Source organism: Abramis brama, assembly GCF_963993115.1.
Source record: "Abramis brama genome assembly, chromosome: 22".
NCBI classification, from domain to species: Eukaryota; Metazoa; Chordata; class Actinopteri; order Cypriniformes; family Leuciscidae; genus Abramis; species Abramis brama.
This window is the reverse complement of record NC_139984.1, coordinates 2015415-2033914: the sequence shown is the minus strand read 5'-3', so window position 1 is coordinate 2033914 and position 18500 is coordinate 2015415. Positions and strand designations below refer to the sequence as shown.

The window sequence follows — 18500 nt, the reverse complement described above, 5'->3', positions numbered from 1 at the left end:
ATCAAATAACCAGCAGTGTTGGAGAGACTGGCCCGAGTTAAAGGGTTTGCTGACCGTTGGCAGAGGAAATGAGGCATGTGTGTGTGTGTGTGTGTGTGTGTGTGTGTGTGTGTGTGTGTGTCCTCCAGCAGAGGAAGCAGCCGGTCCCTGCTGATCTCTCTGTTATCTGGCTCAGCACATGTGACATGTACTACACAACACTACACAACACTACACAACACTACACAACAACCCAAAGCTCAGGCCCGACATCCATCACTACAGGACAAAAACAGTCAAACTCCACTAAAGTTAGAAAACAAACTGCAACTTTAATTTGAAAACCCTTACGCAATGAAGCTTCCAATATTTAACAGAGAAGCACAGACCTTCCTCAACAACAGTGGACATTATGAATAAACCATAACATGAGCTTTTAAAGTGCTCCTCTGCACGAAAACCTCCAATAAGACGCCTAACCTCAGCTGAGGACATCTCTGGCTAATAAATAACCCATATATATTCAGTTTCACACCGTCTCTTCTCTTGTGTTAGAGAGGGACTGTCATGTAACACTGGATCTCTCAGCTGGATGGGCTAAAAACACACCTCCATTACTGTGATCATCTCATAAATATAGAGCAAGTGGACCAGTGCTACAGAGACCAGAGGATGGATGGAGCCGGTGAAACCAGGTCAACATCGTGTGTGTGCTTCTGTAGGTACAGGGTCTTCAACACACACATTACTGCATATTCCACTGCTTTTCTGAACCCATTAGTGACTTGAGAATGGCCACTTCACTGAATACTCCAGCATAAACAAATAATCTGGACTTTAGTGCCATACAGTTTTAATAGATGCATACTTATTGTCAAACTGCATTGCTTAACTAGTAGTTCAGACCTCAACTTCCCCACACACACTCTTACCAGCTGTCCAGCTCCAGTTCAAGCAGAGACTGTGTTTTCTCTGAGTTGCACTGCAAACACCACATGTCTGCGGAGGAATGCGTGTCCACAAAGAGCCGAACTCAACCATCACTGGATCCGAAAGCACAACAGCAGCTCAGAGACTGAACCACGACTGCTGTCTCTCTCTCTCTCTCTCTCAGAGACCCGAGGAACTCCACCAGCAGATCTCAGGCCAAGCGCTGTCCAAACACACACCCTGCTTCAGATGCAAGAGCTTGTACTTCTGAAAGAAGCAGAGAGAAGGCGGGAAGGAACGAACACTGACTTCTGCACGGGCGGCAGAGGAATGCCAGTGGGAAAATGTGGAAGCACCTCTATTAATAGAGCCTTTCAGAGAGGGGGGGGGGGGGGGGGGGGAGTGAGAGAGACAGAGAGACAGAGAGACAGAGAGAGAGAGAGAGAGAGAGGGACAGAGAGAGAGGGACAGAGAGAGAGAGAGAGAGAGAGAGAGAGGGGGGGAGTGAGAGAGAGAAAGAGAGAGAGAGAGAGAGAGAGAGAGAGAGGGACAGAGAGAGAGAGAGAGAGAGAGAGTGAGAGAGAGAGAGAGAGTGAGAGAGAGAGGGGCACAGAGAGAGAGAGAGAGAGACAGAGAGAGAGACAGAGAGAGAGGGACAGAGAGAGAGAGAGAGAGAGAGAGAGAGAGAGAGAGAGAGTCCTGTTCAAACTCTCCAGCGTTTGCTGCTCTTCTCTGACGATCAAGTGTTTATGATTCATGTGAAACACACATGCACTTTCTCAGTATTATAAAACATGCGCGTGGTTTTTTGGAGAAAAAGTGGTTGAGTATTCTTTGACCTTGCTTGAGTGACCTCTCTTTGAATTTATATGGGAATTTATAAAACTTAACAGTCCTTGATGCTGATTGGTCAATAGCCATGTTTTATGATAAAGCACGGCTATGAACCGAACAGATCAGTGCATCACCAAAGACTTTAGATATAGAAACACAGTTCACCCATATTACTATGAAAGGGAGAAAGTGCAACACACAACATGGCAGAATAAGCCCCGCCTTCTAAATAAAACAGCCATTCGCGATTGGTAAAGTCATTGTGTTACTGCGGCTGCATTGGTGGATCTAGTCTGAAAAATGATCTTATCTTTTAACGCTGTTTGAGCATAAGAAACAACATTAATGAGGCAGTTGTCAGATTTCATTGGTGATTTCAAATATGATATGTATCTGAAACTGCAGAAGAGGACGGCGTGAGCTGCAGGACTGACACGGGCCCGCTCTGAGTAATGCTGAGGTGACAGGACAAAGAGAAAATAACTACCAGATGGCCAACGGTCTCCTGTACAAGGACAGCAATCCCTGCGCCTGCACTGCTGGATGAAGGTGACCGCGTCCTCTCGTTCCCTCCCTGTGGAGAAGATGACTGCTTCTTTTGGGTTTGCTGCATCTTAAACTTCAAACCTCGCATTGCACAAGAAGGGAACACGCGACAAGCTCAGAGAAGACATGTGAAGCATTACAAACATCCATTAGTCAACAGCTACAATGAAAGAATGACACTGACAGCTGATGTGTGTTTCACTGTCCCTCCTCCAGACGTCACAGCGTCGTCTCTCACAGCAAACTTCCCAATCCCAGCCGTGCGTACAGCAAGCTTCAAACAGACACAGTGTGATTCAACAGCAGACCTAAGATCACTGAGATGAGTTGCACACTGGTTTGTGACTGACCAGAAAATGTGAAAAGAGAAAAAGGGTGTTGAAAAGCAACAGCACCCCTGAAAAAGCGGAATGTCATTCCATTATTCTGATTCTAATGGGCTTTTCCCGAAAGCAGACCTGTTCTGTTGGGTCCGCTGTATCTGTGGGATCTGAGGGACTCCAGGAAGAAGATCTGGGGATAAGGAGGCCGTTTGTAGAGACATTCCCAACAAAAAAGAACATCTGAATGCCTTCACGAAGGGCCCGTTAGCAAAGCACACTTCCAAGGCACTGCCTGCAGGGTCCAGAGAAGAGACCGCAAGTTTGATAAAGTTGAGAAAACGCAGACTATATTTATTAGCAACAACTATGTTAAAGGGTTAGTTCACCCAAAAGTTAAAATTCTGTTATTAATTATTCACCCTCATGTCGTTCCAAACCCGTAAGACCTTCGTTCATCTTCAGAACACAAATTAAGATATTTTGGATGAAGTCTGAGAGCTTTCTGATCCCTCCATAGACAATAAAGTTATTGCAACTTTCAAGGCCCAGAAAGGTAGTAAATCATAGTTAAAATGGTCCATGTGAATATAGTGTTGTTTTTGGCGGCCTGTTTTAATTTTAGTTTTAGTCTAGTCTTTGTGTCAAGCTTTCGTTTTAGTTTTTATTAGTTTTAGTCACGTTCATACTCTTTTTAGTCTAGTCAAGTTTTAGTCGACGAAAACTGATGACATTTTAGTCTAGTTTTAGTCGACGAAAACTGATGACATTATAGTCTAGTTTTAGTCAATGAAAATTGTATTTTAGTTTCTTTTTAGTAATGTAATTCTATTTAACCCAGTCAATATAGAATTTCAAACAAGGTTATCTTATTATATTTAGTATAGGGCTGTGACGGTGGCAGTTTTTTTTACCACCGCGGTAATGGACCAACTACCGGCGGTGGTTGGGGGTTATTTAAAAAAATAAAAACTCGTTTTATATTTCCACACAAAGACGCGTGATAGCCTACCACTCTGCGCTCTGAGAGGGATGTGGGACACGAGCAGGAAAGAGACCATCGATCTCTTTATGATATCTTCGTGTTTTCTACTTGATGTAAATTGGTCTGAAGAGCGAATTTTATTCTCCACAAGGGCGAGATATTTAGGCTATGTTTGAGATTGCGCTGCCAGAGAAAGTGAAACTAAAAATCACCCGCGCGTGTGAAACGCGCTTTACAACTAAACTTGACGCGCCCTATGTCTAATATAACAAGCACAAACTGTGTTAAAAATAATTTGACATGCAAGTACAAATGTAGGCTATCTGTCCTACAGTGTTTTTCTACTTTACCACAGTAAAGAATACGAATATAATAGGCCTAATTAAAAGCAAACCAATGAAGACACGTTTATAATCCCTTTAGAAAATGGGTGAGACGTGAGTGAAGATTTGGGAAAAGAAACAAGAGATTCCATGCAGGGATGAGTCACGATTTTTGGATATTCGATTAGTTTATTTAATTCTAGAATATTGAATAGGTTGTGCGATTATTCTCTAAAATAAAATCTCCATGTTCTGGTGCTGATGCGGTGACGCGTTCATGTAACCAGAGACGCTGCCAATAACGCACATAACAGCTGTCACAAAGAACCGGCAAAAGTAATGATTATGAATGTGTCAAATATACCAATGAGACATTTTAATGGAATAACTAATGGAGTAATATTGTTAAATTCGCTGATAATCGGGTCGGGTGACCAGATCGCAAACCAGAATTTAAAGCTGACAAAGCTGGGTTCACGCACAACGTTCTCATTCGTCGTGACGTTATAACATTTCGTCTCGTCTCGTTTTGGTCAACGAAAATGAAGAAACATTTTAGCATAGTTTTTATTGTGTAAATCACATTTAGTCTCGTTTTTATTCGTCAACGATATTGCATTATACATGTATTTTAGTCATCGTCACATGACCAGCATTTACGTCTCGTCTCGTCTCGTTTTCGTCAGGTGATAACGGTTCGTTGACGACAATATTTCGTCATAATTTTCGTTGACGAAAGCAACACTATGTGAATACAGTGGTTCAACATTAAAGGAACACTCTACCGTTTTTTGAAATAGGGCTTATTCACCTTCTTTCCCACATTTAGATAGGTGGGCAAATGCATTTTTGTCTCAGTGCATGCATTGTTTTAGTTTGACAGGGTCGGCGCTAGCTTAGCTTAGCTTAATGAATGGAATCCTTTGTTGCCAGCTAGCATGGCCTGAGTAAAAGTGATCAAAAAAACAAAAACAAAAACACCTAATTACTTCTTGTGGCCTGCGTATTCACAACGAGCACAAATAGCGATGCAGATTAACACTAGGCGATTTCCTAGGCAGATATTGACTTGGGACTATATTAGGGGGAGCACAGGCGAAGCACTGCTACTTGCGCAGAGATATCACGCAACACATGAAATCCCATGACTTCCGTCAACATACCGGCGTGAATAGTAGCTGGCTATTTTTCCTACAGTACATGAATGGCGATGAACACGGCTGATTCTGTGAGAGACGAGGAGGGTGACTTCTCAGACAGTCGAGAGCCAGAGCCAGAACCATACCTGAGTTTTCAGAAGAGGAGCTGCGTGCTTTGGAAATAGACCGACAGGAGGAGGAGGCTGCGATCGCTCAACAGCCTGAGGACGTGAGGATGAGAGCCAACACCAACTGGTGGTGTGAATGTGGGGGAATATGCCAATCTATCCCGACTGAAATAGTGTCTGTGCTGTGGAGAGTGGGACAAGTTTCTGCCATCGATGACCAGGCTCAGCGCGTCAGATCAAGATGAGCGTGCCCGCAGGTGTGTCACAGCTACCGAGGTTTTTACGGCGTTGCCGTTGATCCATACTGCAGTACTCGATTTTTTTCCCGGTGTGATAAAGTGAACTGTAAAAAACGCCCCACGCTGAATGGACCAAATGGACAGCTGTCCACAGAGTAAGTGATTATTTTATCGACCCATATTATACCTGTATTCACAAGTTGGGGGATTTCATGAGTTGGGTGATATCTCTGCGCAAGTAGCAGTGCTTCGCCTGTGCTTCCCCCTAATATAGTCCCAAGTCAATATCTGCCTAGGAGATCGCCTAGTGTTAATCTGCATCGCTATTTGTGCTCGTTGTGAATACGCAGGGAACCAAGAAGTAATGAAGTAAGTAGGTGGGGTTTTTTTTATTTTATCACTTTTACTCAGGCCATGCTAGCTGGCAACAAAGGATTCCATTCATTAAGCTAAGCTAAGCTAGCGCCGACCCTGTCAAACTAAAACAATGCATGCACTGAGACAAAAATGCATTTGCCCACCTATCTAAATGTGGGAAAGAAGGTGAATAAGCCCTATTTCAAAAAACGGTGGAGTGTGCCTTTAATGTTATGAAGCAACAAGAAAACCTTTTGTGCTCATTAGAGTCACAAATGATTTGCTCTTATCATCCGATCGTGGTTGTATCTCGCTATTAGTGTTACTCGATCCTAGTGCTGCATTTGACACCACTGACCACAACATTCTTTTGAATACTCGAAAATTATGTTGGCATTAGTGGATACTGTCATACTTATCTGACCGTTATCAGTTTGTAGCAGTAAATGAAGAGATGTCTTATTGATCACAAGTTCAGTATGGTGTACCACAAGGCTCAGTACTAGGACCGTTGCTGTTCACTCTCTACATGCTACCCTTAGGAGATATCATTAGGAAGCATGGCATTAGCTTTCACTGTTATGCCGACGATACTCAGCTCTATATTTCTTCACGCCCAGACGAAACTTATCAATTCACAAAATTAACTGAATGCATAGCTGATATAAAAAATTGGATGACTCGTAATTTCCTACTACTTAATTCTGAAAAAACAGAGATTCTAATTATTGGACAAAAAACTTCCACACGTAATAATCTAGAATACTGTCTAACACTTGATGGCTGCTCTGTTAAGTCTTCGTCGTCGGTTAGGAACCTGGGTGTGCTCTTTGATACCAATCTTTCATTTGAAAGTCACGTGTCTAGTATCTGTAAAACCGCATTTTTCCATCTTAAAAATATATCTAAATTACGTCATATGCTCTCATTGACAAATGCGGAACAATTAGTCCATGCGTTCATGAGCTCAAGGCTAGATTATTGTAATGCTCTACTGGGTGGTTGCCCTGCACGCTTAATAAACAAACTACAGCTGGTCCAAAACGCAGCAGCTCGAGTTCTTACCAGAACCAGGAAGTATGACCATATTAGCCCAGTTCTGTCAACACTGCATTGGCTCCCTATTAAACATCTACATCACGGCGTTAGCTAGAGGCAAAACAAAGGGAAATCTGGAGGCAGCCAATACAAACCAGCACAGATTCGGATACATAAGGAGCTTAAAATGTCATCTTGTTGTGTTGTTGTGTGCAATAATCGACGGAGTACAGGCTCCAATTCGAAATTTTATCGCATAATGTTTTCTAAACTATTGTGATTATTTGTGAATCATCTGTGATCGTATATACACTGATGTGATTAAACTTTTTGAAGAACCTGGTAAGAAAGAATAATCAAATACATAAAGATACACAAAAATGTGGCATTTTTATTTCTAGAAAATATTCACATCTTTCAAATTTGTAATGTAATGTCACTCTTTACATGGTCATCTTCTGGCCTTGGCGCTGGCTTGGCAGAACTGCGGATCACACCACACAAGTCGTGTACGTGACCATTCAGCACATAGTTCTAGGCATCTAAAGATTTATATGCTCTCAGTTTCTCTTTACGCTCGGTTTCTCTATCAGGTGTAGATGTCAAGCCACTCAACCAGAGGTAACGGTAACTGGACAGTGAGTGACCTTACACATTAAGATAAAATCAGATTTTCTCCAGTCATTGTTAAAAAAACAAGCTAACAAAACTTGCTAATTGACGTTAGTGAAGCGTCCTGGGGAATAGTTCTGCCTCCACCTAAGCTCCGCCCACAAAAATAGTCAGTTTACAGTTCACAAGTTTACACGGAGATAACGTTTTTCAAAAAATTTAAAAACTTGCACCTTAGAATCTATTTCAAAGTTTGCGTTCTCGAGAAACACTGTTGTGCAAATGAACGGCCAGAACACATTAAAAGTTTTCTGTTTCCAGTTAAAACGGTGTCGGTGGCCCCTAAGTTAATATCTAATGATCTGTGCAACGGAAGTGAATCAATCAAAACTAACTTTATCTGGACAATAACTTTATTCTAGAGCTGCTGTAAAGCCAAAACAATCTCTGTTACTGTAATTTCCTATTATCACTGTAAAGCTGCTTTAAAACAATTCATATTGTTAAAAGCGCTATATAAATGAAGGTGACTGACTATAGGAGCCGGCCAATAATGGGAAATGCAGGAAAAGACAAAAACAAACCAAAAGTCCTTGAAAACGAAACAGAAACACGACAGACCGTGTCACTATGTTCATGTGCATTCCTGCAGAACATTTGACCTCTACACTTTTTCACTAACAGTTAACTAAAAACAACACAGTTTTGACAGCGTTGTATTGTAGTAATCAGCTGGAATAGCAAGACTCACAGGAGAAACACAGTCAATGCCAACCCAAGATAGGGAACTTCAGGGAATCAGTTATTGGACGTGGAATAATAACAGCTCCAATTCACTTTCATTCTGGATACTCCGCTATATCACTTATCTGGCATGAAAAAAGAAAAATCATGTATAGGTTTAAAGGCATGAGGGTGACTAAATAGGGACCCTTCCTGCAAGGGCAGCAAGCCAAATCCATTCGCTAGGCCTGGATGGGCAGGTGAACCCTAGTGGAAAAAAAGGTATACTTTATTGTATTTGAAATATATTCCCCTTTTCAATAGTATATTGCAAATATATTAACAAAAATTTTACTATCTTTAAATATATTAAAAGTATATTAGTATCATGCTTTTACCTATTTTCACAATACAACTTTTAACGCACTTTAAAATAATTGTACTTTAGTATATTTTAGAAAAATATACTTGAAGTGAATTTTTTTTTTAAAGTGTATTTATTTGCACTTTATTAAAAATATATTTTAGGTATATTTTAACTGTGTGCTGGAAATGATCACTGTAACAATGCATAAAAGTATACTTTCAAAATACATTATAGTATACAATAGTATTTTGTACAAAGTATTACTAAGCATTATTTGTCTATTAATGTGCATTTGTTATTGAAGACAAAGTGTGCAATTTGTTTTACACTACAATTTAATTACAACTAAAATATACTTAGTACACAATTAGTTGTTTCAAAATAGTTCTAGTTAACAAGTTCAAGTTAACTAATCATTAACACACTTTAACATTAACACACATTAATGCACGCCCACATTTTTTTTTTTCACCAGGGAACTTAAGTGAAAAATATTGAAAGAATATCCATCCTCTAAAGAATCCAACTTGATAATGAAAACAGGTCCACAGTATGACGCTATTTCTTCTAGATCTGCTGTACAGCAGAAACAATCTTTATTTTATACTTTATTATTTTCCTGTTATCTCTGTAAAGCAGCTTTGAAACAATCTGTATTGGAAAAAGCGCTATATAAATAAAGGTGTCTTGACTTGACAGTCAGATGTCACAAACTCCATTTAATGCTGCAGTTTTATCTGATTTAGCAATAGCCAATCCAATCCAATATCCTCTGTAAATATGAAAACACTGGTTTCACAAATGTCAGCCAGTAAAGCAGATATTCCTCTGCTGTCAGCTCTGAACAAGCGATCTCGTCCTGTCTGGAGTCTGTGCTGTTTGAGTCAAATCAACATCTTCTGTTTGATATTCGATATCTAATGTGGCCTAAGTTTACAAATACTTTTTTGGAGGCCACAGTATAAATTTAGCATATATATTTAAGTCACACACACACACACACACACACACACACACACACACACACACACACACACAGTCACTGATGGAAGAGATCACAAGTGCCTCACTCAAAACACATGTGCTGTCTGAGATCAGCTAGACCCAACAACAGCATCAGTCCACCTCAACACAAACACAATGCCACGTGTTTCAGTGCTGCTTGATGGTCAACATCGGAGTTAAAAATAAACTGTCTTTATTATTAAACCAAAACACTCAAACACACAGGAGAAAAGGAAAAGCACTATATGCAGACGTGAGAACTGACCACGAACAACTGAAACACAGGGCTATAAATACAGGGGTAGAACAAGGGAATCTAAACTAGACACAGGTGAAACTAATAGAAACAAATGAGAACATAATCAGTAACCAAGGAAACCGAAACTACACAGAACAGGGAAAAAGGAACTAAAGGAAACAGAACAGAATGTCAAAATAAGAGTCCATATAATACAACAAACCTGACAGGTGTAACAAGCTGAGTTAAAATATAAACACGAGCGTTCAAATGTTTGGTTCGGCAAGATTTTACTGTTTTTGAAAGAAGTCTATTCTGCCCACCAAGGCTGCAAAAATACAGTACAAACAGAAATATTGTGAAGTATTACAATGTAAAACAGCTGTTTTCTATGTGAATATATAGTAAGTAAGAAATAAGTGAAATATATATATAGTAAGAAATAAGTGTAATTTCTTCATGTGATCAAAGCTGAATTTTCAGCATCATTACTCCAGTCTTCAGTGTCACATGATCCTTCAGAAATCACTCTAATATGATGATTTGATGCTCAACAAACATTCATTATTATTATTTTCAATGTTGAAAACAGTTGTGCTGCTTCATATTTTTGTGGAAATTGTGATAGATTGTATTTTTTAGGGTACTTTAATTAATAGAAAGATCAATCAATTAAATCAAAAGAACAGCATTTATTTAAAATAGAAATCTTTTGTAACATTCCTTCTGAATAAAAGTATTAATTTCTTTCCAAATAAAAAAAATTGGTAACACTTTACAATAAGGTTCATTATCTGTTCATTGTTTGTTTATGTTAGTTCACTGTGCATGAACTAATGTTAACAAATACAACATTTGATTTTAATATTGTATTAGTAAATGTTGAAATTAACAAACTAAGATTAATAAATGCTGTAGAAGTATTTATCATTCTTAGTTTATTAACTAAAGTAGTTAACTAATGTTAACTAATGAACCTTATTGTAAAGTGTTACCAAAAAATCAAATACATAAGTAAAATCGTAATGACCCCAAACGTTTGAACTTTTACCACTCGACATGAACGCAGGAGTCACCGTCTGCAGGGTTTAGTCCCAATTTCCAGTCATTAGTCCTCAAGTTTTCCAGTCATCTTGAAGGAGTTACCCAAACCCCCTATATACTGCACCGCTCATCTTTTGCTTGGGAGTGTACTGTATGTATCCAAGGTTGGATATACTTATAGTAGTTGTAGGTTACAGTTATTAATTCCTTTATGTGGTGAGGTTGAGGGTTATGAAACCTGAATGAATAGAATTATGATTATGAAAACAAATATTATGATCATTGAATTAATGTGAATTATTATGATCAAAACACGTATTACAAGTTTTTCCCACCACTTTTAATCAGGTCTGTAAGAACTGACAGACACAAGCTTATCTCAGAGATCTCTTCTGCTGTCATACTGGACTTGATGCCAATGTTTTGAGCCTTTGGGCTTTTTCTCAGGATTTACATAAGGAAAACTGGTTTTGATTCGGTTCATCCTGTAGGAGAGATGACACTGAATAATTCATGAGAATATCACATTTCCTCTCTGACTGAACACCCAACACTTCCACTGGTCATCAGCAGCTTATGTAAGAGTGTTTGTACCAGTAGATGGGGTAGATGGGGCAACAATATCACAGTTTCCAGCACTGAACAACAGTGGTGCAGTGTAATAAAGTTGCTGGTTCAATCCCAGAGAAACATTCATCCAAGACCCTTAACCCTGTAAACTTGACATGAAAAAGTACTCAGAAAAAAACTATATTTTTAAAAAGAACAGTTTATTAAACCTTTAGACAAATTATATAAAACAAATCTAATAATCATATTTAATACATCAGGCTTTTATGGCTCATCTAGTATGAAATACAGAAGGAAGATATGAAGCTCACACTCGGCAGTGGCGGGTCTAGACCACGGCAGAGCCACATTTATCTAATTTATCTAAAGCTAAAGTTCACCTAAACAATTTAAATTCTGACATCATACCCTCATGTCGTTCCAAATATGACTTTCTTCTGTTAAACTTAAAAAGATATTTTGAGAAATGTCTCATTGTTGTACTAGAATATACTTTCATGCATGATTGTTAAAAAAACACATTATTTTTCACATATTTTACATTATTACAGCACCTCTCTCCCCAGTCTGTCTCAAATGTGCTGTTTAGTTCCTGCTTCGATGAAGCCCCTCCTTCCGAAATACGAAATGTGCTGTGATTGGTTGGCTGGCCCAGTGTGTTGTGATTGGCACCGGTTAGCGTGTGTTTGGGAAATGTCACGCCCCTGACCATAACAACGAGTTTCATCGGCTCAGGTGTAAATATTAAGGATAGTGCAGAACGGATTTCAAGCCAGGACTTTGCAACCATGGATTTCACAGGATGTTTCAGAGTGGTGTGGTTTTCGTAATTTATACGTTTAGAAACGAAGTTATACACCATGATCATGATACTTGTCGGAAAACTAAGGTAATACAAACAGTAATCGATCACAAAATCGTGGATCATTTTCCTAAAGGGCGGTGAACCGTCTTACAAAAGCAAGAGCTTACAAAAGCTCCAGTAAACACTACATCAATACTGTGATGTTAGTTAGCAGGCTAGCGGAGGCAAAGCATTTCCCTTCTTTTACATCAGCAACTACATAAAACTTATAGTTGGAACTGTTAATGAAAACACAACTAGAAATAATAAGACATACTTTCAAGTTGTGATTCACAAACATCAGATTGTCTCGACAAAATGGAAAATGATCCATTTCAGGAGAAGCTTTTGTGCGTAGCTGCACTGTACTCTCTTAGTTTCTGGAAGCTGTTCTCCGTAAAATGTGCAGCACACAGACAAACGTTGGGGTTATAATGTTCAGGAACAGTGTTTAAAATACATTTGAACCACTCTTAGTTTGTCAGCCTTAGAAAAGTAAAAAAAAAAATAGTTTTGGAAATGTTGTGGTCTCTTTGACAAAGCAACAACACTGTCTTCTCTAATGCAGCTCAACCCTTTCTTGCGTTTTCCGTGGGCAGGATTATTCAAATGAGTAACATTGTGACTTCATAAAATTAGAAAAAAACGCGCTGTAGTCCAAACGAGCCCATTCGTTGTAGTTCTTAGAAAGTGTGCTCTTTGATACCAATCTTTCATTTGAAAGTCACGTGTCTAGTATCTGTAAAACCGCATTTTTTCATCTTAAAAATATATCTAAATTACGTCATATGCTCTCATTGACAAATGCGGAACAATTAGTTCATGCGTTCATGACCTCAAGGCTAGATTATAGTAATGCTCTACTGGGTGGTTGCCCTGCACGCTTAATAAACAAACTACAGCTGGTCCAAAACGCAGCAGCTCGAGTTCTTACTAGAACCAGGAAGTCTGACCATATTAGCCCAGTTCTGTCAACACTGCATTGGCTCCCTATTAAACATTGTATACATTTTTAAATATTGCTGATTACTTTCAAAGCACTAAATGGTTTAGCTCCGCAGTACTTGAGCGAGCTCTTAACGCATTATAGTCCTTCTGGCCAATTGATAATACCTAGAATATCAAAATCGACTGCTGGCGGTAGATCCTTTTCCTTTTTAGCGCCTAAACTCTGGAACAGTCTTCCTTGCATTGTTCGAGAAGCAGACACACTCTGTCAGTTTATATCTAAAAACACATCTTTAACCTGGCATACACATAACACATTATCAATTTCTATTATTCAGATCATGTAAAGTGATTGTAAGGCTTCAAAAACTAGGTCAGCCGGAACCAGGAACACTTCCTATAACACCCGATGTACTCGTTACATCATAAGAAGAATGGCATCTATGCTAATATCTTTGTTTATTCTGAGGTTTACTGTAGTCAGCCGGATCCGGGCCGTATCCAGATCAGATGGTGGACCTGTGCCTGGACATGACGACAACGCATCCCTGAATGTCAGCAGAGACCGTGTCAACCATCATCCCCTGTGAAGGCCTCATCGCCACGACAAAAGTTTCTTTTTTTCACGACAAACATTTTCAAAATGATCTGAAAACATTACCAAAATGATTCCTGTTCACACGAATCTGCGGAAATTACTAAAAACACTGTATTATGCATGCCAGACAAGTTTTTGGCGATGTCATTTAGTAAAGAAAGACTACATGTCTGCACACATACGCATTCAAACGCACAAGCCTATAGACTAAACACATAGTGAGCATGTGCTCGCCGTCACCGTTTACACAGATTCACGTTTTAAAGTTTACACACAGATGATAACGGTATTGTTTTCAAAACTCGTTTTCAAAAGAACCTATTTTAAAGTTTGCGTTCTCACGCCACCAAAACGCCATTGTCGTTTAAATGAACGGCCAGAACGCAATAAAAGTTTGTTTGCTGTACAGCCGAAACAATCTCTGTTGCATAATTTCCTATTATCACTGTAAAGCTGCTTTGAAACAATCTGAATTGTATAAAGCTCTATATAAATGAAGGTGACTTGACCTGAACACAAGATGATAACAAAAATAAAAAAAATAATCTGCTGTATAATCTTACAGATATGCCTAACACAAATCAATTTAGGAAAATGTATTTATTTGTAATATTATCATGCATGCTCAATTTATAAAAGCAAAACTAAACCATTTATTTGACATGTTCTTCTGTATCCTACATCTGTTCTCTGACTATTTGCATAGTCATGATCGTTTCATATGTTTTTACAGCCTACTGTATAAGCAACACTGGACAGATTAATATTATTTCTCACTATTTGTGAACATGACTGAAATTAAATATTTTCTTTTATCTGTAACTTGTCTTGGGTATCTCTGTGGTGAAACTGTCTCTGTGATGGTGATGGGTCGCTCGTCAAAGATTCATTCATTGCGCTGATCATACTTATAATTTACCTTTGGCTGCATTCATTTGGAATATGATCAAAGATTTTGTGGACATGTTCTGAGAAATTAGCTATTGAAAAATTACATTTTAACTCCAATGATCAAAATGACACAGAAAATTTAATTTTGCTAAACGAAATTCAAAGTCATCAAATCAAGTCAGTAAAATGATCTGATCTATCACTGCAGCATCTGGGTAACATTACACACAACACAACTTGTGTAGAGAACTTATGTGAGGTATAATCAAGTGCGTGGCCTAATAGCCCGCATCAAAACTCTTGAGACAGATTGAGGAATCATCATGAACGGCCATCACTGCTCCTGGCGTGCCATCGCCATATAAAATCATTCTGAATGCAGAAGAATAGCAGAGCCTCTATTATAACAGCAGAGCAACACTATCACTGGAATCACTTTCAGGACGATTATTCCAGCTGAATATGGAGACTTTATTGGCTGTTTTTACACAACACTTCTTCATCAATGACACAACTGCCATTTCATCAGTTTCTTGAACTAGTGGGAGTGAATGGACAGCTCTCGGCTGGTTCTGCGCTGAAGTTTAGCAGGGTTGAGTCTGGCCAGAAGCTGCACGGGAAACTTCTCTGCAATCGCACGGTTCAAGGCCTGCTTGTATATAAAAAAAATAATTAAAAATAAAATGATAAAAACAACCTTTGTACAATATGTGACCTTGCACCATAAAAACCTAAGATATCAGCAGTGGATGGAGTTTATCTGAGGACTGTCAATAATGTATGGAGAGCTGAAACACCTGACCGACTCTGTTCATCTGGAAACAATCTACTCCAGCCTACAGCAGCCACTCCATTATACACACTCTCACACACACACAAGCCAAGTCACCTTCATTTATATAGTGCTTTTAACAATATAGATTGTTTCAAAGCAGCTTTACAGTGATAATCGGAGATTACAGTAACAGAGATTTGGCTTTACAGCAGCTCTAGAATAAAGCTATTGTCCAGATAAAGTTAGTTTTGATTGATTCACTTCTGTTGCAAAGATCATTGGTTATTAACTTATGGACCGCTAACACGACACCGTTCTGACAGAAAACAGAAAACATTTAATGTGTTCTGGCCGCTCATTTACACGACAGTGTTTGTTGGCTCGTCCCACTACGGTTTTTAGACTTTAATGTCTTCACTAACCTCATTACCTCACTGAATTAAAAACTCCGAACACTGTTTTTCCTGATCCTCAAGTCTATGAAGTTCAGCATTTCTCAGAGCATGAGTGTGTGTTAGATGAAGGAACGAGAGGCACACTCACGCACAGCCGAGGCAGCACACAGGAGCTGAGAAGACCCGTGATGTCCACCAGAACACAGCAGCCGTCAGGACCGTCTGTGAGTGTGTGAGTGTGTGAGTCTGCTGGGGTCGGGACGGCCGGTAAATAAGTAATGCTGTCTGCTGTCTCAGAGCAGATCAAGTTATCTGAGGTCTCCGGTGTCACGCCGCATGTTCCTTCTCAAGCACATCATCTCCCGCACAGACACTGCTGTGTGAGGGACAGCCTTTCCATGACCGTTACACCCCAAACTCTCACTATAATGCACACAAATGAGCAATCTAATTAACTGTCATGTTAACAATACATAATAAGTACACCGTGGTAGTAACTGTTGTACTAAACTTAACTATTTTTAATTCAATATTAAAACCAAGAAGAAGAAAAAGCATTGTGTGAGGATGCTCTTCGCACACACGCACACACACACACACACACACACACACACACGCACACACGCACACACGCACACACACACACGCACACACACACACACACACACACACACACACACACACACACACACACACAGGTTTAATCAGAGCTTCATTAGGCAGGCTTCCAAATACAGTAGAGCATGTAAAACAGAGAGTTTTAGCTCTGCACGTTTGCCATGTCATCTCACACACACCTGAACCAGCTCATGAAGATCTGCAGGAGCACAGGTGTGTGTGTGTGTGTGTGTGTGTGTGTGTGTGTGATCAGGGCTGGAGCTGAACTCTGCAGGACGGGAGATCTCCAGAAACAGCCCTTTTTGTGTTGCTACCCATGTGATATATTTCAGAGTTAAACCGCATATTCAATGAGCAGATATGTAGGGCGAGCTGGAAGTTATCCATAGGGAATTGACTGGAAGATGAAGAGTGTGAGCCGACACCAACTGTGCTCCTCAACACCACCGACACACACTCTTTCTGATCGCGGTCTCCTAACGCTTCATGTCAAATCTAACATTATACTCGCTATCATTGCCGTAACCTTGATAACAATAACGCTAATACTGTTAAATTACTGAATGAACTATTTCCAAGATTTTAGAAGGACAGCCTTACCAACCACAACCAGCTGAAAACAACAGCTATTGGTCTAGTGCTTAATGTTAACCAGTAACTCACACGGCCAAGGTGACATTAGTGAACAAGTCATTTTAATAAATGATTGAAACACACACACCAAAAAAAAACTATCCGAATAGGGGCAATTGTCATCACCATGTTGAATATAAATTCTGTTTCTGCTGTTGCACATAAAATGTTTATGATTTACCATAGACAACTCACACTTACCTTTTGAAAAACGTGCTATTGGGCTGCAGACACAAAACCTGCCAGTAATCCAAACACAGAGCTTTAAACCTGGACATCTTCAGGGCTGGGTGTCAGTCACATGGCAAACTGATCACGCTTCGCTTCCACCCGAGAGATGCAATGCAGCGGAGGACATCCCTGTTACCGCACGTTACACGCCGACTGCTGTCCGACGGGCCGAACGCCGAGAGCTCAGGCACACACACACCGAGAGGTTCCTCTTGATGAGGAAACCAGGTCAGGTCCAGCCTCACTGCACCAGTGTCTTCACTGTAGATCACTGAGACTCGAGCAGATTCACACGGGGAACTTCCAGAGGTGCTCCTCGCTGTTTTCCTAAACTGTTCCCAACGAGTGCATCTCACCCACGGCATCCATGAGCAGATCTGCACCTCTACATGCTGAACGCCGGTTGCCTGGCAACAACATCACTACTGAACTTGCAGATGGTTTGCTGGCGATGCCCTGGTGGAGGGAGGGACTCCCTCGTCCTCAATGCTATGATGTCATGTACATAAACCACGCTGTGTTTTAACTCCACTGCACTGAGAAGAGACGGGTACACTAAACCAGCGTTTCTCAACGGCTGTGTGTCCATAAGACCCTCAAAATGCTCATTATTCAGATCATGGGACCTGGGGCCTCATTTATAACCGTTGCGTCGCACAAAACAGGCCCTGGAAGAGGCGAACGCTACAGTTCTGAGTTATAAAAACAAACTTGACAGGTAAATCTGCGCACCTGTACACACACTCTGACCCATGCGTACGGACATTCTGGAGACGGAGCAGTTTGGCGACACCGGTGGTGAGCTGAGGGACTGACGGCAGATGAAGGAAATTAAATGCTAAAATAGAAATACATCAATTGAATTACCTCAACTTCCATTTTCTAATGATCTCAGGGTGGGTGGAGGGTTAACCCTTGATTAGCTGGCTCGTTTTAATATGCATGGCCATTCATGAGGTGATTTGCATTGACTAATTATGGCTGAATGTGTGCGTGTAATATTCTCACGTGCGTAAATTCTCAGGTAGACTGTGATTTAGAAAGGGAAAAATGCATGCAGGTGTGCGTACGCAAGGTTTTATAAATCTCAATCTTTGTTTGCGTACGCCTGTCTCGGCTTTTTAAAAGTTTTTATTTATTTATTTATAAAGGGACCATGTACAATTTTTAACATAAATGTTTCCATTTCA

At 40.0% G+C, this 18500-nt stretch overlaps 1 protein-coding gene across 2 annotated transcripts in view; it reads right to left on the bottom strand.

Moving 5' to 3' along the window:
• The window catches only part of LOC311073380 (IQ motif and SEC7 domain-containing protein 1-like), a 69556-nt gene that overhangs the window by 38760 nt on the left and 12296 nt on the right, over positions 1-18500 (bottom strand). Inside the window, exon 1 of one of the 2 annotated variants that reach the window (XM_084099101.1) lies at positions 912-1239. The exons of the other annotated variant lie outside the window; for it this stretch is intronic. Coding sequence (XP_083955227.1) covers positions 912-976 — 65 coding nt within the window. The 5' untranslated portion in view covers positions 977-1239. Of the gene's footprint in view, positions 1-911; positions 1240-18500 lie in introns of those variants that run through there. 2 annotated transcript variants of the gene reach the window in all.